This window comes from Phaethon aethereus, assembly GCF_964289735.1.
Source record: "Phaethon aethereus genome assembly, chromosome: 9".
NCBI classification, from domain to species: Eukaryota; Metazoa; Chordata; class Aves; order Phaethontiformes; family Phaethontidae; genus Phaethon; species Phaethon aethereus.
The window spans coordinates 18,046,324-18,073,496 of NC_138585.1; the positions used below are offsets into that span (position 1 = coordinate 18,046,324).

Sequence of the window (27,173 nt, forward strand, 5' to 3'; positions counted from 1 at the left end):
GGCAAAGCATAGCCAGGTTGAGGACATCTCCTGGCCTCCCACTCTCTCTTCTCCTAGCTTCATGACACTATTTGATATGGGCGGATTCCCTTCTCAAATTTCTGAAGCTAATGTCCGAACTGCTAGGTACATCACAAGAACTGGGAATGAGTCTATTATTGGTGCACTGTCACGCAGTGGAAGGTGGCCAGTGATTTATATGCATCAATAGCAATTTTCTTAACACTGCTAACATAAGAAGTCTTACTTGCTTGCTACTTGGTATTATCCTTCACCCAATTAACGTACAAATCAATGCCTTGGAACCTGTAACTGTGGCAGCATGTCTTTCTGCAACATCTTAAAGAATTGCAAGTGATGCTTTCAATCAAGTTTCTTGTTTCAGAGGTGCCACTCAAACCACTGAAAGATAAATTATAATTCTTCCTGATTATCTTTTCCAACAAATTCCTCACTGCTTCAGTAGTTGTATACTTGACACCATTTCTCAGCATGCGCGCACTGGTAAGGCAACTAGTGTGTGTTTTTGAAGGTCCCAGTTTCCAGTTTTTGTCTGAGCCTTAACTACACGGATGCTTTTTAAAAACTGTTGGTAATGACTCTAGGAAAATACTGCAGCACAGACTGCTGCTCTACTAACTAGGCTGAAAAATGCAGTCACTTTTATATGTTTCCTTGCTTTCTCACTGTTTCTATGGGTTTATTTTTGTTTCCTGTGTTTGTCACGGTAGGCAATAGCTGTTTCATGAAAGTAGGTCTGTCTATGTCTCTTTATGAGTTCTTTAGGTTTCTAGTATACTAATGACTCATCCATCTTCAGCTGTATCATCTCCTGGGGTTGAAGCATTTCTTTGTTTTTAGCTTTATCTAAATTATTTTAAAACAGAGTGGTGCCAAAACACAGACTTTCAATTGAGCAGCTTTGGAAGTGTGAAAATGAAGACTTGGCATGATCTAATTAGCACTTGTGTATTTTGGTTGCAAAGTGACTGGCAAAGAATTGCCCAGACATCATTCTCTGTTCTGTCTAAAAAAAAAAAAAAAAAAAAAAAAAATCCTGCATAAAGGTATATAACCTGCTTAGTTCTTGTTGGTGCTTGGAAGTCCCAACTGTAATGCTTTTGCTAATTAGCTAGCTGCCAAGACATCCCTCTGTTCTTGTTCTCCTTGCTTTTTCCTTGTTTGTTGGAATAAGCATTGGCCACTTTTGTGTGTAATCTCTATAGAAATTGGCATCTCTTTTCCTGTGGTCTCTTTAAATCCAACATGGCATTGTGTTTGCCAGGTTGCTGCTGTCTGGGGAAAGCCCCAAGGAGCTGTGTGAAGTGGAAGGTTATCTCAGCAGCTGCTTTTTCTTCCTGACTGTTCAGGGGGTAGGGGAGTTCTGGTAAAAGCCTTTAGTACAGTAGCAGGTTAGCTCACCTCTATGCCCTCCTTGACTTTTTTTTTCCTGTAAATTGAATTTCCTCCAGGGTTTTATCACTCCTTTTGATGTCAGATTGCCTAACTCTTCTTTTTTTTTTTTTTTTTTTTTCTTCTGTGAAAACCAGGTCTGCAGCAGTAGCCCCTTGTAGTGACTGCAGCTGCTGTGATGGTCTGGCTTAGGTTTGGACTCATAGCTCTTCTCCCCTCGGGTGTGAGGATGAGAGCTTGTCTGGTGACAAGCATCCTGTCTGAAGGGTCCCATCCACAACAAACCTGGGCAGAGCCCAGCTGTGTCTGATGCTGCTGCGGGACCCATGCCCCGCACAGCCCGACTGCCTTGGGAACAACTCGCTGCCCATTTCAGCAGTCTCTTTCCAACCAAGTACCAGCCCCTGACCTTTAGGCTCGCGCTCTTGGCAAAGCGGCCCGGCAACTGTGGAGCTTCGCGAATGCCTTTCTGTTCTGCCGTTTCCTTGCAGTTGTCCCTTAAATGTATAATCAGCTGCTGGTGTTAGAGAGGCAGTGTATGGCCTCCCTCCGAATTTCTTTCAGTATCTCCATATTAGAGCAGTCCCAGAGGGAACGTACCAGGGATCCTTTTCAGTGACTGTGCCCAGGTGTCTGCGTCACCCAGCCAGGAGCAGAGCTGCTGCCGCCCGTACGGAAGAGCTGCGCAGCATCGCCGCCGCTGCCACCGCTGGGTGAGAATAAACAGCTCGTCTGGCTCTAGTTTGTTTCCCTAGCTGAGCAGAGGGTCTAATGCCATGGGCGAGCGCTGTGTTGGCAAGCCAGCTGGTGCTTGAGCTCACCTCTTCGGGTCTGCGTTGTACCATGTACCCAAGGTTAACGGATGGCCGTTAGTTTAATCTGATTTAGTTTGGTAGCTGTGCTTCATGCATAGTCAGAGCAATGTTTTGACAGCATGGCATTATTTTATCTACTCTTCCTGTTCCCCACCCCCCATTCCCAAAGCTTTCTCTAAAATTGTTTATTCTTTTTTCTTCTCTGCACGGTTGTTGAACTGTGGATGTAATATGTTTATCAGCTCAGATTCACGTCGTGGAAACTTAATTTACCTTTTTATGTAACGCTTTATCACTAATGCATGGTAACGTTTCCTGGCAGGATATGCATTGTTAAAATTCGTTTGTAGAGGAAAAAAAAAGAAGCATAGAAGCGGATGGCTCCCCTCTCATAAGGTTCAAAAGTTTGTAAAGCAAAAAGGAAAATGTTCTTCATGGTACTTGACATCATTTTAGTCCCACCATCCTACTTTCCCATGCGGTGACTCCTATCAGTGGCTAAGATATAATGGAGCCCAAAGACTAGGTGTGGTGGCAGCCGTCACTGTCAAGTAAAGGAAAGGCTGGGAGGGGAAGGCTGGCCTTGTCAGGGCAGTGTCTCTGTCTATACAGTAATTTCCTATGAGCTGACTGAGACCTTGGGCAGACTTTTTGCTAACAAAACCACTACCACATGTCAAAATTGATTCCACCCCCCTCCTTGTCTTTTTGTCACTGAAGGAGTCAGTCAGCATTATCCAGTGGTCAGTTATTCAGCCGTCTGCCCTCCTGCACCAGCAAAGCCACTTGAGCAAGTTAACAGCACTGGTTTGTTGGGGCTGAGTGGCAGGCACATCACTGCAGCAGCCATCTTCAGTGACATGGGAATGGTCCTGGGGCCTGAGGGTTGCCTTTGAGCAATTAGTTGCTATGATCATAAATAAACTGTTAGGCTGTGCTTCAGAGCTCAAGTTCCCAAGCACTGATTTCTGTTAAGTGCTATGTGAAAGAAAGAAAAAAAATTAAAAAACCCCAACAACAAAACAACATGCAGTTAAACTAATTTCTTATAACAATATATAATGCGTTCTGAGGACCGGTGCTTGAGGGCAGGGCGTTTTACAAAATGACAAGAACAAAATATACATAACTTTTGTGCAGGGCTTTTGTGGTATTAGGAAATAGAGCTCTCAACACTGGCATGTCACCCTCTCTGATTAAACACTGTGGTTTCACCAGCTAAGGATCGATTACTTCAGAAAGCACTAAATATTTGTCAAATACTCTTCCTTTTGGATATTTCACATCTGGATCCTTTTGTCTTCATCGTCTTGCCTTAACACCTCTGCTGCTCAGCAGCCTGGGCATGCTCCCTCCTACCCCTCCTCGTGGCCTGGATGCCGTGCCCTGCACCTTGCCTCGGCCTTAACTTTATACGTAAAAGTAACCGGTTGCACAGGTTGATCCATGTCACTTGGGTGAGGTGAGGGACCAAGATGAGAGCAAATACTTCCCTCTAATGAGCAGCTCTATGCCCTTGTGTCTGTTAAAATCTCTTCCCCTTTGCAGATGTGAGGAGGTGTTCCTATGTTCTGGGACATGGTTCTATGTCCTGGCTAGCAAGAAACTCAAGGAAATGCTCTTTGTTTAAACTGCCTTGACCATTTTTAGTGTAAAGTGTTTTTCCAGCTGAGTCCGTGGCTGGATGTACTGTACATTATACGATTATGATATTAAAAAAAAGATGAAAAACATGAACACTGAGTTTTAAATTTGCCACAGGTGCTCTTTTATTAGTTGCTGCCACCTTTTAAAATTTTTCAAGTCTCCTTATTTTCCAGAGTTAGTCAGAATGGCATCAGAACAAATATCTTCCTGGCTGTGTTGCATCCCTTCAGCTCTGAAATGAAGAATAATGCAGGCTTAGCAAAACCTCTGCTCTTTCCCAAGGTATACCAGGGGAAGCTTGCTTTATTTCTTTACCAGTTATACGCAATCTTTTCTTCACAATAAAAATAAAAAAGCACACACATACACCCCCACATACCTCTGGGATTAATTATCTTTGATACATGGTTGTGAAAAAATTTTACCCCAAAGCTATGAGATTTTTCCAGTACAGTCTTCCTGATATTTTCACTATGCGGAAGTAAATATGGAATAAAACAGTGGGTTTAGAACAGAAAAGCCCAGTTCATGTGTTTTTGATAAATGACAGTAAATACAGATGGACAAGGATGGTTTTGAAAAATTGTCACTGAAGAAGGTTTAAATTGTGCCTTAATATATTACATATCACAGGATATTTATATTTGTGTAAACATTGTAGTTGAAGTCAAGGTTAATCAGCCTATCTGTGTTACAAGCTTAGAGAACTGAGTGCAAGTCGACAGTAAAACTTGTTCTGGGCAGAAAACTGACTTTAGAGGTTTCTTTTGAACTTGATGTTTTATGGACAAAATTTGGTTAAGTCTATTCAGTGATTCTTCTCACATTAAAGTGCTGCGTGTTGAAATGGTTTAATTTCATGTTGTTGTACCTGTGGAAGGACTTGTCTGAAGAAATTTTCTCTTAGAATGAAGCTTTGCAGCTGATGACTCTGGGATGAAAACTTGACCTGTGTGCTTCTGTTTGGCTATAAGGGGAGGAGGAAAAAAAAAAGGAAAGACCCAGAGTCTTTAAGATGTGTTTAAACTTTTGGGGTTGCTTTGGAAAAGCTAATATTCATGAGAAGTGAATACCTTTAGAATCTGGTAAATAATACAAGTGCTTGTGACAGTTTTGATGTGATAGATGCACGTATTAGGCCAGAGATGGGGAAACTTCATCTTAAGTCGTTGTTGGCATGTTAGACAGGAATGAGCCGCTCCCTGTGGAGGTCAAGAGTACATTGGTATTTGTGTGGCAATTTTTGACTGTTCAAAAGGAACAAGAGCAGTTTAAATTCCCAAGTAATGCATAGTTATATGAACTGTAACTTGCAAGGTTTTGAGCTAATATGCTGGTGTAACTTATACTTCTAAAAGTTCCGTGTTTTATCATTAAAGAAAAATAAGGCAGACTACTTTTTGTGCTGGGGGCCTTAGCATGCTTGTTTCACTGTACCTCTGCTGCAATATCTGCGTGTTTTATATGACTTGCTGCAAAAAATTTATACAAGTGAGAACAATGTCTGTAGTAAGACTGATTTGTGTATTAATTTACCTTGACCACTAATTTCAAAGTGCCACAGCAACTTTCTGTTTTTCTTTTAAAAAGGTCAGATCTCAGTGCTTTTAGAGCTTTCTGATCCTGTCTCATTGTTCTATATTATTGGCAGTTTTGAAGCTATTAAATGTTTAAGTTGCATCTTTCAGTTACAAACTCATAGGTTCCTTCAGTGTCATTTGAAGTGGAATTTGGTGGAAGCAGCTCATAAAGTCATGATGAGAGGATAAAATAAGAGGCGTACAATTGAATAGTGTGAGAAGTGAAACTGGTTTTCATGCAGTTTTTGAAGTATTGACTTTATTTTTAACTAGCCTAGACTAAGAGTTTAATAAATTGGGGATGTATGGGCTGTGCTGCGCAAAGAAAGCAATATTCTGTTAAATTATGAAAACATTCATGTCGTAGAGCTTGGGTAGAACGTTTTAATTGTACCTGTAGGACTGTGTGTAATGCAGTAAAATAACTTCTGGGAGGTTTTAAGATGATGGTCAAATTAGAAGGAAAATAGTTAGTTAAGAATTGAATAACTTGCTTAGTTTTATTACGATGGAGTCCATTAAGATTTTACAAAGCAGCAGGTTTGAACATGCACTTGGTTTGATGTCAGGTTTGCGTTGCAGATAGCCTTTGTTCTTCAGAAGCCTTTTTCAGTTGGTTTGAATGTGGTCCTTAGAGGAAGGGTGCCTTTGGAGGTTACTGGCCGTGTCTGCTCGTGGCTGGCAGCACAGGTGCGTTGTGACGGAGTGGGAACCGGTCCCTTGCTGGAGCTGGAAGACATGTGTGAACTGGTAGGTTATCGATAACCTTTTGTGTGTTTAACAAGGCAAATCCTTCCGTTCAATTGTTTCATTGTGAACAAACGCTTATCACCGGATGTTTTTGGACTTGTATCCCTTCTAATTTGTTTTGGATCAGGGACTGTAAAAGCAATTTAATAATCTGCAACATGCAGCAAAAGCTTTAACTTCAGAAAAGGGCAGTGAAGAGGGGCTGGGGTTTCTGGGGGTGCCGCCCCAACGGAGTGCCCGTGGAGCTGCTGATGCCACCAGGCAGTGCATGTGTGCAGCGGGGTATTGCAGGGTATGGAGCAAGTATTCCCCAGCTTGTTATAATTGCTTAAGCAAGAACTGCAGTTACTCCCAGTGCTTAATGTGCAACCTCCTGGTGGTGTTTGACTTCTCCCAGCCCTGTATAATTGCGGGGCTGGGGGTTATAAAGTACTTTATTCGTTAGTCTGTGGGCAAGAACAGGTAGAGTGAGGTGGGAGAGTGTGTGCATGCTTCAACACTTCACATGGCTGATCTCTACCCCTATGTTATTGCCTTCATTTACTTTCTCTCTCCGCATTCTCCATCCCCCGGTGCCAGGGCCCAGCGTAGCCAGACTGTGGAGGTGGAAGTGGTGACCTTGAGTCCTGTGTGGAAAGGTAGGATTTGAATTTGGATCCCCAGCAGCCTGAGAACAAACTGCTGTGTGAAGTGGTTTCTTCTTCCGATAATGGTGTTATGACATTGGCATAGCATGGTACATGGTGAAACAGCAAATTAGCTTGAAGGGTGAACAGACATTTCAAAACAAGGCGGAGAATTTAAGGAAGTATTAAGCAAAAAGGAAGTGAAGGACTTAATGTTTTACTTGAGGGCATTAACTTGCTTTTCACATGTCCTCAGCTCTTGAGACAGTGTGGATGCTTTGGGTACTAATAGTCTGATGTGGTAGCTGTCTTCTACGGGTGGAATAGGAGCAGGCAAGTGGGAAGTTTGCCATGTCAAAGCCAACAAATACACCGTTTTTGCTGGTGAGAAAGCAAATGAAAGGGGTTTCCTAGAGCTGTGGGCTGCCTGGGTAGGATCTGAGAACTTGCCCGTCTTCCTGTTTTATCAGTGTAAGATGAGTGGTGAGTCACTGTTAGCTGCATGGTGTGTTTCGTTATTGGAGACCTGTCAGAAGAGTTGATTAATAATCCAAAGCATTTGGATTCAATATGATAAAACTAATCATAACAAAGTATTTCAGTGCTAATTTGAAGCTGTGAAGAAAATCCTGTTATCTTAAAAGTGTGTGTATATGAAAGGGCTAACTTTTTTTTTTTTACAAGATAAACACAAACTTGGTGAGTTGCAGAGTGGCAGTGCTGTTTCCAGAGGCTGCTTTCCAAACTTCCCTGTGATGAAGTGGAGCTGAGGTTTAGTCCTGCCACTTGTAGAGTTTCAAGAATATACTTCTCAAGACCTCTTAAGTACTTAATAGTAGTTCTTACGGAAACAGCTTAATTCAATGATACATAAATAATTGTAATGAACACAAATTTACTTTCTTCTCTCTTTTCCGGCATAATCTGCCTTTTTGCTAGGTGTGAATTTGTGTTTTTTTTCTTTTGTCAAGTTCCTTAAACAATTTATCATTAACACACTGACTGTATTACAGCTTACCTTTTGTAGATACTCTTGAAATAATTTACTCCAGGTAAGGAAAATTGTTAAATGTCATCCCATACTTACTTTACTGTGGTAAAACCCAGAGGAGGAAGATGGAAAAAGTGAAGATTGCTTTGAGTTCAGTAGATCTGTGTGAAGCAGCTTTGAATTTACTGGGCTTGTTTAAAGAGCATATTGAAAGCCCAGTGTAGCTGCCCGTCTGAGAGTCCAATCATTGTACACAGTGTACTGCAAGACAGAGATACTCCCTTTCTGGTAAAAAGGACTAACAATCTGTAATTTTTAGTAATGAACATTTGCAGATAGCACAGTCCAGACCTAGTGTTTGAGCTGGCTACCTTGTAAAGGTTTGATTTGATTTCCTTGTTCTGTAACTTCCAGTGTTGAAGTGAGAGTTCTTATTGGATGACTAGCACGTTTCAGCACTGGTTAAGGCGCTTCTGGAGACCCAGTGTTCTCCATATATTAAATATTAATGACATAAGGAGGTGTCAAGGCTAGTTCAGTCACATGTTTTTGAGCTGTGCTTCTGAATTTTGCCATTCTCAGATCCATTTTGCAAGAGTGTTGAATGGGGTTAACACTTGATGCTGTGGCGCTTCCCCACGTAGCCCGCTATCACCTCTTTAACACAACCAAGCACGTAATTCTTGTATTTCTACATTGCATCACGGTGTTTACTGCATATTTAAGAGAATTGGAAGTGTGTTCAGAATATTAAGAGGACTATATTGCTACAGATGGACACGGATTCTGTCTTTTTGACGTGTAAGATGCCACAAGTACAGGCATCACAAGTGCCCTGTACTTGTGATTATGGGCACTGTCAGTATTTCCATTATAAATTTCTGGAATTTTTTTTTTTGTATACAACATCTCAGGCAGTGTCGCAGGTAGCTCATCACTGCTTTTGCATAGCCTGGGAGATTCAGTTTGTTAGAGCGTGCAGCCATCCACTTCCTACTGGAACATGAAGTTTATCCTGAGGCAGAGGGCAAGTGACAGGGCAGAGCTTTAGTCTGTCAGCAGGGAGTAGCTGGCTTTTGTGCGACTGTCGGAGCTGCACACGTATAGTGGTGGGCTTTATCAGACTGAGCCAAGAGATAAAATTGACAAAACTGCATATAAATCAGTATATTAATAATTTATGGGAATGGTCAAGCTATTAGGATTTGGAAGCACAGTTCAAAGATTTGCCAAGTTAGCCTGTGATGACCACTAAGAGAAGAGTTTGCCCAGGAGAAATGAGTTATAAAGTAATTCAAGACTTTCTAAAAAAAAAAAATATTGCACAATCAGAGCTTCATGACCAAGGTGATGGCTTTATGCTGCCATCATCAGTGTTTAAATCTCAAGTATTTTTTGTTTGCACCTGTTTTTACTGATCTCATAACTGGCTATTGTTACAGAACAAACATGGAATTTGGTTGAGAGACCAACGTTTCTTTTCTTTTTGGATGGGATATGAACTACCTATCGCAATAATGTTTCTGTACTTGTGATTATGGCCACTGTCAGTATTTCCATTATAAATTTCTGGATTTTTTTTTTAAAGGAGCTTAAAACTCAGTTGTAAAAATTTGTTCCTGGCAGAAAACTTGTACACAACATCTCAGCTCGAGTAAGGCTTTTTAATGAATTTTGAGAGGGAAGGAAAACCTGGACTGCTTTGTACATTGCGGAAGTATACGCTGAAATCTCTTGTTAGTGGTACTCAGCTTGTAGAGAAGTCGTACAAGGGAAACCCCCCAGTGCTAGTCCCTTGCCCTGCATTAAATTTTAAATTGAGTTATAACAATTGAGCTTAACTTTTTTGATTCATTCTGTGGAAAAGCTTTTGATAGAGCAGCATTCATTGCCAGGCAGGACTAACAGACCAGAGGGTACATGGCATCAAGAAGCAGGGAACTCTATGGTGGCCAGTCCTTCCCAGTGCTCACTGCAGGGAGAGGCTTTTTAAATTGCTGGTTGCAAAGGTGAGATATACCTTGTTTGTGGTAATGGTAAATCTCATTCTGAAGGAAAGAAGTACAAATATGCCATTCCTATTTACTGCGTTTTTCAGTGCTGCAGGAGATGCTCTGAGACCATGTTTAATCAATGTATATTTTCACTGGATTAAATAAACCTGAATATTGACGTCATGAAAATAAGCTGAGAAGCCTGGTGGAGGATGCTGATGTGTTTTACTCTTCTAATAAACACTGCTTTGAAATTCAGTGAAGCATACCATGTTGGTAAAGGTAAATGCAAGCAAACTGAGCTATAGACCTTCTGCTTGAGATGCTTGCTTTTTAATAAGATTCGTCACTATGTAATGTGAGCAGATCCATCTGACGTAAATGCCAGCAGTTGTTTCCCTGCTGCCATTTCAAGAGGAAACCAAGTGATACTGATTGTTTTCACTAGAAGGAGAGAGAACACTGCAGTAATATAAGTCCTCAGAAAAGTGCTGGGCATCACTCATCTGTTTCAAGAAGCATCTTTACTACACCTTGGGCCCCCAGTTTGCTTTAAGTTCCATTAAGATGAGCTCCTTTCAAAGGCAATCTGTGTGTAACATTCTTGTTCTCATATATTCCCTCCTGTTAATGTGTTTTGTCTTTAATAAAAACTTTGTAAATGTTTTGTTGAGCATTAACAATGTTGTATATGTTCTGGTGCAGCAGTCAGCATGGTGTGTCCCGACTTCTGACTGAGGCAACTGAGCACAACTGGAAAACAAATAACCCTGGAAAGGATGCATTTTGTCAGAGAGAGTTTTTGTGTGGGACCTGTGCCCTCAATGGGCATTTCCTTGCCTTTCAGCAGGAAAAGACAGACATGCCAATTCCCTGGAGCCAGTCCAGTTACTGTGCTCTTGTGCCTTTCCTTCTAGTGTGTCTTCTGTTATGGCAGGCTTGTGACTTGCTTTTAGAAGGAGATAGTTCTTCATTACTGTAGCTGTTGCGTGTGTATAGATCACAGAATCATTAAGGTTGGAAAGGACCTTTGAGATCATCAAATTCAACTGTTAAAAGATGGTTGAAGCTACATAATGATACACATAAAAGGAAAAGATGAAGCTACATAACAAGCAAAAGTCACAGCAGAAAGGTAGCTATGGAGAGCACCTTGGTGAAGTAGTTTTACTGCTGGAGGTGAGTTCAGTGAAGAAGTTTTAATAAAAACTTTAGTTTTACGTTTTTATAGTAGACAATTACCTAAACATTTCAAAATCAGGTAATTTGTTCTAAACTAGTTGAAATTTCAATTTTAAATGTTTTGACTAAGGTTTGAACTAATTTTGGATAGGCACGGATAACCAAACTGTCAAAAATTCTTATTAGTAAGTGCCTGAAACTTATGAAGAGGGAGCTATGCTATGGTTATAACTCTGGAGCCATTCATGATTTTGCTTCTGTTTTGCTGTTCTAATGATATTCTGAGGTGTGGTATAACTGAATGATGCCTCAGGTCATCTTTAAATAAGAATTCGGTAAGTGCTCTGATTAGTGATAAGCCTGTTAGCTTTGTGTGTAGAAGTAAGAATTTGTTTTCTCCAATGACAAAAAAAGAAGTGGTGCTTTGTTTTTGGAACTGTGGGACATAAGTTTCTATCCTATCTTAATTTCAACCAGCAGCTGTAAATAAACTAATGCTGTCCTTCGATGTGAGTAGCTGCTGTGAAAGTCAGATCTATGGGTGTGAAACCCTGAACATGGTCTATGTGGTTAAGCCTTAGTCCCTGGGTGGGAAGAGAGGAAAGCCTCCTTCTGTTCATAGAAAGCAAACTGGTGTGTTAGTGTTTCTGATAACCCCCCAAAAGTTAAGTAGTGCTTTGAACCTAGGTGAAGTATTTGGAAACATTAATCCTCACATCTGCATGTAAATCAAGTATCTTCCCCATTTTCTGAGTGGAGAAATACCCCCTCACTTTCTCCCAGGACACCTGCCTCCCCCAGCTGCCTTGATGTGTTTTTCTTTGACATACTCCTGCTTTGATACCCATGAAGCAGAGCAACCGTAGATACTTAATTTATGAAAACTGTTCAGGTATTTGTGTTTGTGGCTTTACCACATATCCATGCAGCTGCTTTACTATTTTCAGCCACTTTTTCACACTCAGACTCTATGTTGTTAGCCATGTGAAATTCAGCTGTAACCTCTTCAGGATATGCAGATCTGCCTAGCACAGTGCCAAGTAGTGCAAATGAGGCAAGATGGTTTGAATGATTTACCAAAAGTCATGGGTGATTGAGAGCAGGATTTTCCTTGAGCAGGATTACTTTACTTACGTACTTCGTAAGGAACCTGTTGAGAGTCTAGGATAGATATGGAAGTCTGGGATTTCCTGGCTGCAGTAGTGATTTCATATGAAGGCAGTCCCACCTGCACTTTCTAACTAGGCATTCAAGGCCTCCTCTGTGCATTTCAGTGAAACAGTCTCTTTGTCGGGAAGCCCACATAAATGAATTTGTAGCAGGTTAGGTCACAGGTGGGGAACCTTCCCAGTTTGATAACCCAGCCTGTACATTTGAAGGAATCTCTAAAATGTGCTGCTGTCATTTCCCTCTTCTCCTCCACAGGCACTTAGTGCTCTATGTTGCAGTGAGATTCTGTCCAGGGTCAGAATTTGCTGATACCAAGTGTGAAGGAGTAAATTTGGCTCACAGCTTGTCTTCTCTTCAGAAATTACTTTAAGGGGCACAGGAAGCTCTCAACAGTAGAGGAAGCTGGTATCTTTTATCCCCAGTGAATAATCTGATTTTCTTTCCCCCCACTTACCATGCTTGCAAGGATTATCTCCTCCAATTCCTTTCCTCCGCAGGTGGTCCTCTTCAACTGTGGCCGTCTGTGTTCTGCCACAGCTTCCCCTGAGCACAGAGCCTTTTCAGTGCCTGTCCCAGGGTGATGGGGAAGGTGCTGAATTCACAGTGGTCTTGGTGTGCCTGAGTGGAACTGGCAGCAGCACAGCATGCCAAAATAAAGTTAACCTGATGATCAGTTGAGGTCTCAACCCATTTCCTAGAGGATAGAGCTGCTTGTAGTGAGAAACCACTCCGGCAGGTGGTACCTGCTGGGTCCTGTATGGAAAATGTAGTGTTAAAGTGGACTTCCAGTCTTCTGTTGCTAAAAGTCTCAAGTTGCCTGGGATGTATCTGCAGTATGTGTTATGAAATACCTTTACCTTCGCACCAAAACATGACTGTCTGCAAAGGAAGCACTGGCTGGTTTTGTGCAGTTTACTTTAATAGTATCATGCTGGCATTGGGGGAGGCGGCTGTTCTTGGTTGGAGCCGTATTTTAGTACAATTGAAATCTGATTTAGGAATTAATGAAGGTGCCAGTTTCCCTTGTGTGGCAGAGTAGAGACTGTAGGAGTAGGATCTAATTTTGCCGAGCTCATTTGATGGAATTGAGGCAGGCATAGCGGGATGCACACAGCCCAGAGCAGCTGCATTTTGCCTTCTATGTCCTCAAAGGAGCAGTTGATCATAATATGAGTGCAAGAATGTTCCTGCAGAAAATAAAATGAAATAAAGATAGGGCAGTCCAGCTGTTGACTGAATGTAGACATAAAGATGGATGACTGGAAAGACTATGGAGCTAAGAACTATTTGAAGCACTCCTAGAGTGGGAGTCTTGGTGATGCTTCAGCAATGACTTGTTTAGTTTCCTGAAGCTCTTCTCCCACTGTGTGAATAAATAAGCAGACCTGGGCTGATGGAACACACCAGTCAAAGGAAGTTCCCACTGGGGCATATATACTCTGAAAACTTCCATAAATTGTTCTGTAATATGACAGTTTCCAATTATGGGTTTTCATAATAGGAGGCTTATTGGCAACCAGTAATGCAAGTTAACTGTGGAAATTTCTATTGCTTTTCTTGGCCCCTGTGCACTTCCTGAACAGTGTGTGCTTTGTCCCAGGTGTACCATTCTGGGCTTTGAAAGTGTGTCAAAACATGCGCAGGGCTGAGACCCCTGGGAGCTGGCACTCAGAGCCCGATCAAAAGGAACAAAAAAAGAAAGTAAGGGGCTTAAGGCATGAGCCCCAACGTGTTAACTCTTGGTTGATTTGTTTGTTTCCTGCCTTGATGAGTTAAAGTGCTGATCACCAGTAAGAGATTGTCTTAGACACATGGGAAATAATTTTTACGCAGTTCTGAACAAAGCATCAAACCTATATAGCCTTGGGAGGTATAGGTATGCAAATATCTTGGATAGTCCTTCCAGTACGTTTTGATTAGTTTGCATTGTCAACCCACTTTCCTCTTACGGGCACGTGCGGGTGCAGGCTTGTTTGGTTTATGAAATGTTGAATAAGTCTTCAAAGAGTATCATTGTTTCCAGGAAATATGTTTTTCATACATACTTGTATTGTTAAAAAAAAAAAAAGGCAGTAATGGATAATACTTTGGGTTTGTGTGAGCCAACGGTGTGGATTTGCTTGGCATTGCAGCTTTCAAATGATACACACTCAGCAAAAGTAGATTCTTTTCTGATTACATGCAAGCACTGTGTAATAATTACATCTTTTAAAATATATATTGATTCACAGTATTGTCTTGAAGTTGCAAATAATCCAAAAGCCTGTCTGCTTCTTTACATCAGATACAAACTGGATACCTTTCTGCAGTAGTTTGCTGAAATTGCAGTGATTTCAGAGAATTGTACCTTTGAAGATGTAACCTTACGTTGCTCTCTTCTTCTAATCCACCTCTCTTGAGTGATTTATTCTAGGGACTGTGCATCATAGGTTTTGGGCTGGCACCCATTCCTGTAGTGTTGCAGTGCCTGTCCACATTACCAGAAAAAGATGGCTGGGAGACAGCTTTAAAAAAAAAAAAATAGTTAGACCAAAAAGAAAAGAACACACACGCAAAAAAAAAGAAACCAGTTCCAGTTAATAGAGAGGGTTTTGCTGCCAGTGTGGATGGGGCATAATTTGATTTAAATGACTTTTGAAAAACAGTTCTCAAAATTGTTCCATGCATTTTCTTCCTGGCTACTGTTGAAAATATGGAGCCGAATATTTTCTGTGATGTTTCAAACCAATATGTTCTGGCAACCTCATAGCTGGGCCCTGTGCATTATACTCTTGTTTCCAGTTCACTGTGGCCTGGAGTGCAACACACAGCTCATGAGATGCACCAAAGTGGGAGGTCTTGTGAGGAGCAGGCAATACAAAGACCCAGGGTACAAGGAACATTTCACTGGGGTCCAGCAGGGAGGCTGCCAATTTTAAGGGCCTCTTATAAAAAGCTTTTGCTTGTAGGAGATGGAGGAACTGTCTGCCTCACTGGATTTTTGTGAGTGTGTAGGAGAAAGTTGATTCCTGGGTCGTGGTAATGGCTGGATGCTGAACTAGATCTTTTGGACCTCCCCGGGGTCAAACTTTTCTCGTTAGAGAGATTTGCTGTACAGGTGATGGGCTATGGCTACGTATTCATCACTGCTTTAAGTGTGACGACACGGAGCCGCATAAAAGAATAGCGTGTGGGTTGGGAAGCCGTGGCTGGGACATGAGGTGTTTGTTGTATTGCTTCTGCTCCAGGGACTCTTGTGTTTTGGGGAATGTGTGTGAGAAGGTCAGTGCAATGGCAGTAGGTATTCTGAAAATAGAGGCTGTTTTTCTAGCACCAAATCAAATCCCCGGGGTGGCAGCAGGGATGGAAAGTGTGAAACAAGTTCGTTGATCTGGCGGTAATAATACACAGCTCTTTAATGCTGCTGGGAGTCCTGACCAAGTTGGCTTGTCTATAAAGGAGATGGTACAATATTCCCTGCAAGTGGGCACAGGGACACTGTCCTTTCCCATGTCTTCTTGACCCTTAGCATGTCTAAATACCACAGCGCAGCTCTGAAGTGTGAATCCCCTCAAGCCCAGACAGACATCTCTCGGAGGTATTCCCAAGTAATTCTTGGGAAAGGTTGTACAGACCTGCCAGAGGCTTATTATGAGCCTTTATCCGCTCTGCTTTCAAAGCAGCTTGGGGCAAGGGGTCACCTTTGAGCTCAGATATTTCCTGGGCAGGCTGCAGAGTGGCTGGCTCCTTTTTGGAGTTGTGGAGTAGTGTGATCCATGCCGCTGGTGCCACGGCATGTGGGGTACCTGTGCTGAGCAGGGAGCAGCTGCTTCTGACAACTTTTCCTGCTTCTCAGCAGTTGTTAGAGGGTACAAAAGGCAGGAGCATACAGATGGAGCTGTTTAATTTACCCTGTGAGGAGAACCAGAGGAAATGAACTCGAGGGAACATGGTGCTGATCCTAGGACTGTGTATCCTACAGGCAGTGCCAGATTTGGGAAAGATGGGTCTGGAGAGACCACACAGAGGTGGCAGGAAGGGGATGAAGGCAGGAGTAGACTTGAGGAGAGACAGGGGCAGAGGCAACTGTCTCTTGCTCGGTGATAATGAAGTGTTGATAAACGTGTTTGGAAGTAGACTGTAGGTGTGGGATGAAGGCCAGGGCAATGTTAGTGGGGAGCTTTCAGAGGCAAACGATAGGTGAGAGAACAGATAGGGAGTAGAGATGCATGGTGAGGAGACAATTCTTGTTTTGGCTTTAGGATTCAGGAAGGTCAGTCTTGAGAATTTTCCCTGTTGATGCTTTTCCACTTGTTATTCTGGTTATTTGTGCAAGGTGGTAGGAAAAGGACTTGAGCGGGACTTGGAGGGGACACGCTGTAACCTGTGATGTTTAGGTGCAGCCTGAAGCACAGAGAGAAGATGAGTGAACAGATCAGGAATTAGGTTTGTTGGTGGAAGCAGGATGAAGTAGTGAGAAAAGGTGGCTGTTTGGAGTTGTTTTTTTTTTTTTTTCTGCAGTTAATTCTGTTACTTGTGCAGCTGCCTGACAAGACTGTCTTCTGTATCTGCTCATCTGGACTAAGCCTGGATGCTCAGTCTGATTACTTGAATTAACTCTGCAATAAAAACTCACTTTGCAGGTTGATCTGAGTGGAGAGGATGCAGGATGCTGGTGAGGGCAGGGGAGATGGCTTTGGGACCTCGATAGGTTTGATGAGCATATTGCAGGTCTGTCTCTACATTTTGTTTTGAAAACACATGCTTTGGATTTCATTTGTTTCTTTCCCACCTCTCATTTACTGCAGTGTGAGCAAGTCAGAGAAGAGCTCTGAAAAGTCAGTGTTCCCAAGAAGCCTTTGTGTACTCAAATTGTCTACCCCTTGGAATCCCCGAGCAGGATGACTTTATAACAACTGCTGTGACAAAATTGCATGTGACATCTGGGAACAACAGAGCCCAATGCAGAGGAGCAAGTAGCCTTTTCCTAATCAAGAGGGAGAGATTTTAGTTTGGATGTTTGTATGATTACTGCATCCAATGTGATGTCTGGAATGTAAACTATAATGTGCTGTTTAATATAAAATAGCTATCCCGTGGGTGGTTAGCAAATGTTTCCAGTGATTTAGACTTAAAAGATTGTTTAAAAAAAAAAAATCCAACCCCGGACCACAACAAAAAACCCCAGTCTAACCCTATTGTTATTTTCAAAGTAATGCCCTAACTACTGCTACTGAGACTAGCCACCTTTACTGAGTTGTTGTCTTTGCCAGAGCTGTTTGGTGTATGCAGGGTTATAGAGAGAAGGAAGGGTAATTGGGACAGGTGGTTTTTCTCTTATTGGAAGTGCCATCCTTTCTTTATCCAAGAAGGAGCTAGAGTGAGCCAGCCTTTGTTTGGTTGCTCTTTTCAGAAAAGCAAAGCTCTTCCTTGCAATATTTATGGTAGCTTGGCTCTAGCACGTGTGTATGAGCTGTGACAGCATCCTCATGTTAGCCAGGCTCTGTTCCTGCTCCCTCGTGAGTGAACATTAGGGAACTGGCTTTTAAGTGAAGCCTGTTTAATATGGCAAAAGCTGGGAGACTAATAGATGCAGGTGTTCACAGTACTGGTATGAAATGCGGTGTTTGTATTAGTGTTGTGGTAGCAACGGTCTTTTTAATGGTGAGATGGTAATTTGGTCCAAAGTCCCTGTTTTCATCTGTCTTCCTTTTGAAATAACCACTTTCAACGTGTTTGTTTCTCAAACCTGTTGCTTAACTAAGGCTCAACTGCAAAGAGGACCAATGACTCTGACTTAAACTTTGTCCCCCTACCCAGTATTGAGCATAATAACTTGTCTATAGCTAACGCAGAACGTATGTTTGACCAAAGTATTTTTCAGAAGAAAGGCATCTTACCTTGGTTTGCAAACCTCAGAAGGTAGGCTTGGGCTGAAGACCTTATTTCCCTTTTATCTGTTCCCATCTTTAGTCCTCTCTGTTTATGTGACCTGCCTGCCTGCTATGAATTTGTCTTCAGCTTCTACTCGCTGGTGAATCTACTGCCCCTTTCTGTAGTGGTGTGAGGAGCCTCTTTGTGCATTGTCCGTCTGCCCCAGTGAAGAGAGTTACCATTAATTGCTTGTCACTTCTAAAATCTTTTGGATCAGTTAGACACTTTGAGTTTGGTTATTCATTATGAGGCATTTTGCTGGGTTTTGACTGACCTACAGAGAAGAGGGGTTGTGCTAATATAATCTCCATTCTTCTCCAGTATCCTTACTCTTTTTAACACCAGTATTTTGAGTGAGATGAAGAATTTAATTTTTATTGAATCTGTGTCCAAAACAGCTGTAGTGAAGATGATCCTGCTTCCTTACCTGCAAGATGCTTTCAGTGAAGGAGGTCGCTTTGTACAAGCTGCTGTTGAAAACAGTGACACTATGTGGAAAGTTTTTAGCCATGCAAGGTGCATCCGTCCAAGTGTGTCTAGTCCAGCAGTCTTCATGTCTCATCTTCACGTCTCATCTTCACATCTATGCAGATTCATGGTTTGCTTGTAAGTATCAGAGATGAATAAGGAAGAAAAGCAAACCTATTAGTGTCAGGCTTAAACACTGTGGGGGCTTGGTGCATTTATTGGGAAAAGCTGGGGGGTTAATAGCTCAAAGATGATTGAAAATCACTGGTCTGTTCAGTAGTTTGAGATTAGAGACTAATGTATGAGTTGTTAGCTGTTGCCATTGAGGAGGCAGCAGCAAAAAAACCCGTACCGAATCTGAGAGTAAACAGGCCTGGGCTTTGTCTGTGTGTGGATGTGAGTCTTAGGTGGAAAGTCTGTGAAAAGCTTGGAACTAACAGGGCAGATATAAGATTGCTTCTGGCGGAGAAAGCAGTTTCTCCTGCAGCTCAGGAGGTAACCCTTGTGCTTTCAGATGCACAGATTCCTGGTTCAGTTTTCTGTTGGAACAAATTCTTCCCGACTAAGGACAATTGTTCATTTGATGGCTACTTCAAGACTGGGCTGGATGCAGTGTGGCAATCACTCTGCTGTCCAGATTGTACATATCCATGCAGATGTGGACATTCTTGCCCACTAGCTGTTTTTTATTATATTTATGGTTGAAATGGGATTTTCATTCAAAGATCTTGTGTTCAGTCAGCTATGACTTTACAAACCAATCACTATGGGGCAGAAACTTGAAGCTTGTTCAGTGATAGATGTTTGTTTAAAGTTGGAAGAAAACTTATTCAGCCACTATCTTAAGGATCAGACATTCAAATAAGCAGTTGACTTTCATCAAAATCCTTATTAAAACATTTTTTATTATTATTAAAGAGCATATGAAAATAATACAAGTGTAAGGTTGACATTTGTCTTCCCGGGTCAGGAAGTTAAGGTCCTTTTAAGGGGCTTTCACCATGCATCCTGGAATGTTTGCATGGTAGTAGTACACATTTCGTGTGTATGCAGCAAGGGGGAATCCCTTCCTTCTGGGTCCATGCAGTCAGCTGCATTGGCAGAGAATGATGCTCTGTACAGCACGTATGACTATGTGATAGACTTAAGCCAATTGTGTATTTGATTCATTCTGCGTCTTTGATAAGTACCGATATGTTCTAGCTGTATGCATTATGTCATGTGTGAGCGTCAGTAGCATAAGAAATAGGAGAGAGCAATACCATCAGTTTCTGGTTTCCGAGATGCTGCATGTCAGAAACGCTTATTCTGTCATGGTCAGATTTGCTGCTGCTGCTCATATACAGAAGGATCCTGCTTTTCGGAATCTGTGTGATGAGCTCATTTTGGCCAGCAACTCTGATCATCTTAAATGGAGTAATTGTATCCATTGAGCTCCCTATTTTGTAAAGTCTTATGCAGCTTTCCAGTCCTGTGATGTACAGCTTCCCTAAATTTTTGTTGTGATGTAAGAAATCTTGGGTGAAATTCCCTGCTCTGTTATGTATGAGGTCAGCCTAAATGATCTGTCTTGGCCTTAAAAAGAAAACAAATCCTACTGCCTATGCTTGCCAGCATCTGGACATTTTGCTGCTCTACACTGTGCGGAGATTGTGATTTTGTGGACTCTGGAAAACTTTACTTAAAAATCCATTTGCAAATCCATAAGGAAATGTGTGACTGGGGGCTTAGGTAGTCACAGCTGGAGTATCATGCTAGCTAGCAGAGTGGTGTGTGTCCTCTACCTCGGGGAAAGCATGGTAATTTTAGCATATAGCATTTAAAAAGAAATCCGTATTTGCTGCAATCTTTAATGCAATATAAACTCTGCAAGCACAAGCTTTTCAGTGCAGCAGCTTTAGAGAAGCCCTTCCTATCACTCAGATATATTTGATGTTGTTTGCTGCATTACATATAGAAAGTTTTGTAATTTAGCACCTGAAACACATCTCTCACTCTCCAAAGAATGACTTGGAGAGAAAGAAATTCAGACAAAGCCTGAAGGGGTTGAAGAAAATGAACTCCTGCTGCAGTTGCACACTTGTACACATCTGGTGCAACTGAAATTTAAGAGCTGAATACATCCACATCTGACCACGGTAGGGTCCAAACGTTACTGTTGACACTGGTTTTCTTTTTGGATAGGCACACTGGCAGAGTCACTAGCGTGTGGAGCCTTGTCAGCTCCCTAATCTAATAGATTGTTCTTGCCCAGACCATTGTGTGTCAGTATTTTATGTACCAAATGTAGCCAGGTTTAATAATCGGCCATTTTCCCACCTTCTGCCAAACTTCTTCCCTTTTTGTCACGATTTAATGTTTGAGTCAAAATCTGCTATGGTAACAAATTATATACATATTAAAAAATGAAAATAAAGATGGAAAGCAGAGTCACAAAAGGTAACAAGAGTTCAAAGTAATGTCATATTAGGGTTTTTTTTTTTAAGACTTGAATTCAGCCCCATTTTAAAATTGATTTTGTTTCTGCTATGTACTGTGAAAAGATTACAAAGACATGGGTACTCCTTGAGAGTATGACTGTAGCTCTGTATATGTAAAATTGTGAAAGTCTTCCCTGTACAGGTCTGATTTGATCAATTTGCTTTTTAGTTATTAAACAACAATTTGTGGAGCTTTTTGGATTGTATTTTTCTTACATCCAATGGTTGTCTTCAACCAGGACCTGTTGAGGCTATTTATGCTTATTTCTAGTGACTTTATCATATAAAGTATGTAACCAGAAAGGTGTTTTTTTAAATTGCATTTTTTTAAAGGGCTCTTCTCTTGCCTTGCTGGTGGCATGAGTTGCTGCTGTCATGTACTGGCTTAGTGATGATGAGGACTGGGGACCTTGGAGGAGCATATCCAGGGAGTTACCTGCTTGGCGAATTCCAGAACGAGCTGGAGAGGAGAAGAGCTCAGTTACTGGGAGGGCATTGGAATGGGGTCACCCAGTTTCTTTGTGATTTTAACCTTTAGTAAGTTATTTCTTACTCCATGCTGATTTGAATCTTGTGCTGAAGTACCACAACTTGAGTGAAACTTAAACACTTTTGAAACTAAAAGCTGGATCTAGGTTCCAGGGCTGGGTAGGTGCTTGCAACTCGCTGTTGATTGCATGAAGGATGCTAGTAAAGGCATGTGTATCCAAGGTATCAACCATTTTGACCGTTATATCCTGAGATGGAGCTGTTTCTGCCTCTGTCACATGCAATGAGGGATGCCCTCAATGTCTGTTGTCTACTTTACTTGGGACATGGGGTGTTCATGATTTTGTTTGACATGATTACACATATGGTTTCTCCTCCCTCTGTGCCATTGCTGCACTAAAGTGGGAACAAATCTATAGCAATGGTCAGAGTTACTTATATGAATTATCAGTTAGCTAATGGTGAAGTAATTCGTACTTTAACTGAGTTCATTCCTCTCGGTAATTTAATTAGGAGATTTGCATAAGTAACAGCAATAATTGAGTGCCTTTAATGAAAAGACTGGAGCCTGAAATAAATGGAAAGCCTGGTGACTTACCAAGCTGCCACAGTCCAGTTCCTCTGCAGGTCGCAGGGCACCGTGTTCTTTGGTCTGTACTTTTTCAGTCTGTTCCTAATTGCATGTTGGGGAGCTCTCCCAGGGATGTGCTTTGTCATGATCCCAGCATTCGCTGGAACTGCTTGCGTTTTGGGACTTCCCAGGATGATTAGTGTACCTTGGTGAACAATGGTCTGAGCAACTCATTAAATTGTAGTGTATCCTCCTCCCTCTCTGTGCTTACTCCCAACTTCTGGACAGCCGATTAGAGGCTTGGCAGGAACTGTATGGTTATGCTCTAGATACGCTTTGGATACATTATTGTCACAGTTGAGGTATTGCAAAAGCCATGCCGTTCCCATCTTTATCCTACTGAGGTACCTCTTTCGATTGTGCAATATCTGTGGATAATTGCACGGCAATTGCAGTGTGCCACCAGCCACCCACAATTCATTGTCAGTTCCTTGGGGATGCAGATGAAAAAGGAAAGATAATGTTTTCTTTCTTCAGTCCAGTGATTTAGTGTGTCTTTATTTATTTATTTGTTTATTTTTTAAATCCCCTGCTTCTTCAGGTAATAAAGCCAGATGGTAGTGACAAAGAAGCAGAAGCCACGCATGAATCAGATGTCCCTGAGGATATGTTGGGGACTTGCATTCCTCAAGGCGCAGCAAAAGGCGACGCTAAAAGTCCGGATGTCATTATAGAAGCTCAGTTTGATGATAATGATGCAGAGCATGGACAAGACCACTCGCAGGATATGTTGACTGATGACATGAAGAAACTTTCCATGGATACTGGTGAAAAGGGTGAGTAGATAAGACTGCTGCTTTAAGCCTTTATTTGAGCAAACTCTTGAAGTATTACTTTGTTGCCTTGCTTTGCTGCAAGATATAAAATATGGGACTAAAAGCTTAATGCCTTATCACTTCTATCCCTTTCTGCTAAACTGCCTTCAGAGTTTTGACTGGATATTAAGGGCTGATTGATGCAAAGTAAATCTGTGAAACAGAAGTCACACCTTTTAGATTTGCAATTCTCAGGGCTGTCTGGGGACTGCTGGTTGCTGTTTAATTCAAGATGCTGCTGTAAGAGTTTCCTTCATCACAGCTTGGCTAGCCAGTCTATGTGCCTCGGTTTGGGGATAAGAATATATTTCCTTGGGGGTAGTTAGGTTTGTTGCTGTTTTCAAACAGTTGAGTTAGGAGCACCTTCAAGATTTGGTCCATTTGAAAAGAAAATTGCACTAAAACCTAAAGCCAATTATGCAATCTGTTTTGAAGGCAAACCTATTTTATTCTTAATCTAAATTCCATCCAAACCATCAAGTGTTGCTTAGGGCAAAATAAAATAGGCTTCCCTGTCCCAAACTATGCTTATAGTGCTCTTTGCATGTCCTTTCTAGTACTAAATCCCTTCTTGAAGAGCTGTGTGTTGAAAGGATTCTGACAATTGGCACATTTAACATGTGCCTTCAGCTGCTGGTGAAGGCTTTGCCAGGACAGATATTCTGGTGCATTCCTGATGCATGCCCCAGTTGTCCAGAAAAGATGTCAGGAACTTAGGGCATAAGTAGTTGTTGGTCTCTGACAAATCTTGGTGGTGGTTGTAAAGCTGTTCTATTTAATACTCCATGTTTTCCTGAGAGATTGCTTTTCAAGATGCACAGACCTCTGCCTATACCGTTGATAGACTTCCATTTTTCATAACCATCTGTTAATAAAAGTGGAGATAGCATTTGCGTGAAAGTGTTGTAGTTTTTGCCACAAAACATTGATTTCATCTTATGAATGGAGCTGCCACCTCACCAGTTTGTGATGCTATTTCCTTCTGCTTACCTCTACTGTCTTTGAGTTACTACCAAGCTATGTGAACTAACTTCCATCTTGTTCCATTACTTTCCAGCATAGGGCTTGAGTTGGGAGTTATTCGTCTTGTCTGTGGATGTTTTACAGCTAATTATTAACCTCATCTTTTTTGAAGTCTTGGACATTGTGTTATAGCTGCACAGTGTTGCGCTGCCACTTTGACTCAACAATTCTAAATCTCGTAAAATGCTCCTGAGTCATGTGTTGTGTCTGTTGCATCTCTGTTACTTCTGATAGCAATGCCAAATTAAAATTCAGAAAAATACATTCTAGTTTGACGCCAGCATCTAAAATAAATGCAGACTTGAGCCAATATTTTACTTTACCTGTATGGCTGTGCTTCAGTGTAAAGGCTTGATGAGAGTTACTTTTCTTGGTGCGTCATATTTCCTCGAGATGCTCTGGAGTGACCTGTGTTGGAGGTTATCAAGTCATCTCTTAAAGTCTGTGCCGTCTGAGTGCTTTTTGCCATTTAATTCTATCTCTGGAGAATACTTGTAGGACAGATGTTAGATCAGCTTATTGTCTACACATTTGAAATCCAACCTACTTTTCCACTGCAGTTGTCTAAGCCAACTGTTCTCTTTTGTTTTCAAGGCCTTTCCGTGTTCATCCTTAACAAGCCTTGTGGCTGGTGTGGATGTGCCAGTTAGATTTCTGCTGAGTTTGTATTTTGCTATCGCCTCTTTTAATAGTTGCTTCAGCTTCTTTGGCCATATAACCCATATGGATTTTTCTCTAGTTTCTTCTTGCTCTGCATTTTAATGCCCTCCTTTTTTAATACATATAAAGTTTACAGTGCTGCTTTTTCTGAAGGTGTTTTTGAGCCGTTGATGATTGCTTTGGCTTGTTTCCTGTCTTCCATGCAATTTCTCATATCATCACTTATCCAGTTTTTAAGTCTTGCCTGGAAAAAAGCTCTAGTTATTCTAGCATCAGTGATAACTGTCATGAAAAAAGAAAAGATCCTGCCAAATTCAGCCTTCACAGGTGTGGCTCAAAATGCTTTTTTAAAAGGACCAAACATACACTTTTTCATGGCAAAACTTAGCCTTATAAGATAATATCCACTGGTCTTCCTAAGGCCATCCACTGGAATACGGTACCAGCATCAGGAGGCAGAGTGCTTTGTAGGGTTGGACTGTAGTGAGTGGAAGTGCCCTTCCCTGGGTAACATGGGCCTCCCCTGGGAGGGCTGCTTGACTGTTGCTGCCCGTTGACCTTTCCCTTCAAGCTAACTGCATATGAGCCTTTTCTTTTATGTTACAACCTCTCTGCTGGAAACAACTACAGCAGCAAAACAGAGGTGGATGGGAGATGAGATCCCGTGAGGAGGTTTATTGCTGACCCACCAAAACCGGTGCTTAAGGTACTTTCCCCGAGAGCATTGCTTTGCAGGCTTTATTACACAGACTCATTGCATGGCCTTATGCGCAGAAAGGAGCAGGCAAAATAGTTCGTGGCCAGTGCAACTCTTAAATGAACACTTGTAGTGGACTTGCTTCTTTTTTTCCCCTAACAAAGTAAGTCTGAAGGTTTCAAGATGGACAAAGATGCCATCAAGGGTATCATATTTAATAAAACAAAATCAAGAAGCAGTTTATCATGTTCTCATGTGACTTTATGTATATGCATACATATATGTGTGTGTGTGTATATATAAAAAGATCCAGAGAGAGAGAGAGACGAAAGACCTAAACAAAATCCAAACTAAACAAAAAACCCACTGGATTTCTGGGGGTGAAAAATATCCATAGCTACTCCAATAGAATCAAAAGTAAATTTTACTCATTGTGGGGCAAAACAGAGCCATGTTGAGATGGTGCTGAAATCTTTGTGCATATATATACACAAGCTTTGATTGCTGCCTCTGAGTTGCAAGAGGCTTTTGTCCTTTCTGACAGAGGAGTAGAATTATGCAATACCTCTGTGCTGGCTCATTTGTTCTGCTGCTGATGGTCAGAATGAACCATGAAGAATGAAAGTAGACGTGTCATTCAAATAAGAGCACTTTGGGTCATGCTGGGGGTGCAGGCTGTTTTGATATCTTTTCTAACCTGGCCTGTGTCCCATCCCTCGTTGTGGCTCCGTTCCTCTTTAGAGCACAATCACCCCCTCCATCCCTAGTTACATGCTGAGGCAAAGAATTTGGGGTTGGCCCTTGCTGTCAGAAGCTCTGAAGCATGAAACATTGTGTATGCTGATTATGGCCCAGATTTGAGTGAACTGAATTTCCCTGAAGTCATTGTAGGTTGGGCTTCCTATGCTTCTGCTGGGCTTAAAGCAAACTGGTAGAAATTGTTATGCATGGGGCTGCAGGCTGAGACTGAGATGTTGGTTCTGTATTTGCCGAGTGCTGCAGTTATGAGAGCTGTGGCTTTCTCTTCCTAAGACCCCAGAAGAGATGGGGTAAGCAAGAAGGAAGTCCACAGAAGTGAAGAGACCATCACATTGAGGCTAATTCTCAGCCCATGTACTTTCTGAAAGTTCTTGTGGTCATAAAAGTGCGTCAGTCTTCTTTTGCTCAAGGATATTGAAATAAAAGTTCATAACTGGTGTCACTCGGCCAGAAGCTTTCCTGGTCAAACAAGTTTGCTCTGCTTTTCTGAACTCTTCTTGCAAAGGAGTTGGGTTAAAGATTATCTGCAGAAAAGTCTCTGATCCAGGAAGTGATGAGCCATTTTCCTCTCCAGCATGCTGCTCTACACAAAGAGCAATATTGTCCTGTTCCAAAGATAGATTGTCTTAACATTAAGTTTTGGTCATTGGAGGTAGGTCTTTTTTAGCAAAGTTGGAAATCTCTTTCCTCTTGCATTTTCCGCTGTATTTCCAAGGTATAAATATCTCTGCATGCTGAACAAACTTTCTCTTTTTTTTTTTTCTTTACAAAGACAGTAAGAATGAGCACCCTGAAGAAAGTTTCTCAGCTCTCTTACTAGTGTCCTTCAAATCCTCTCTGGGGTTTCTGTGCCCTGTGGAAATGCAGGTAAACAGCAAGGCAATAGCATCCTGGCATTAGTCTGAACAACATTGTGTATACAGTAAAGATTAATTCTCTGTAGTGCTTGGTATTGATGTGCAAGTCCTCTGTTTTACCTTGAGACCTCAACTTATTCTGGGTCACTGCTATCCAGAGATGTCATCTGCCAGTCAACATGGCCTTTGCCAGGTCTGTAATTCTTTTCCTTA

At 41.7% G+C, this 27,173-nt stretch overlaps 1 protein-coding gene across 1 annotated transcript in view; it reads left to right on the forward strand.

Annotated features, from left to right (window-relative positions):
• The window catches only part of DIS3L2 (DIS3 like 3'-5' exoribonuclease 2), a gene marked incomplete at both ends in the record, with an annotated part of 151,631 nt that overhangs the window by 33,816 nt on the left and 90,642 nt on the right, over window positions 1–27,173 (forward strand). Inside the window, one exon of the mRNA XM_082003901.1 lies at window positions 22,691–22,925. Within this exon, the coding sequence (XP_081860027.1) occupies window positions 22,691–22,925 (235 nt within the window). The remainder of the gene's footprint in view (window positions 1–22,690; window positions 22,926–27,173) is intronic.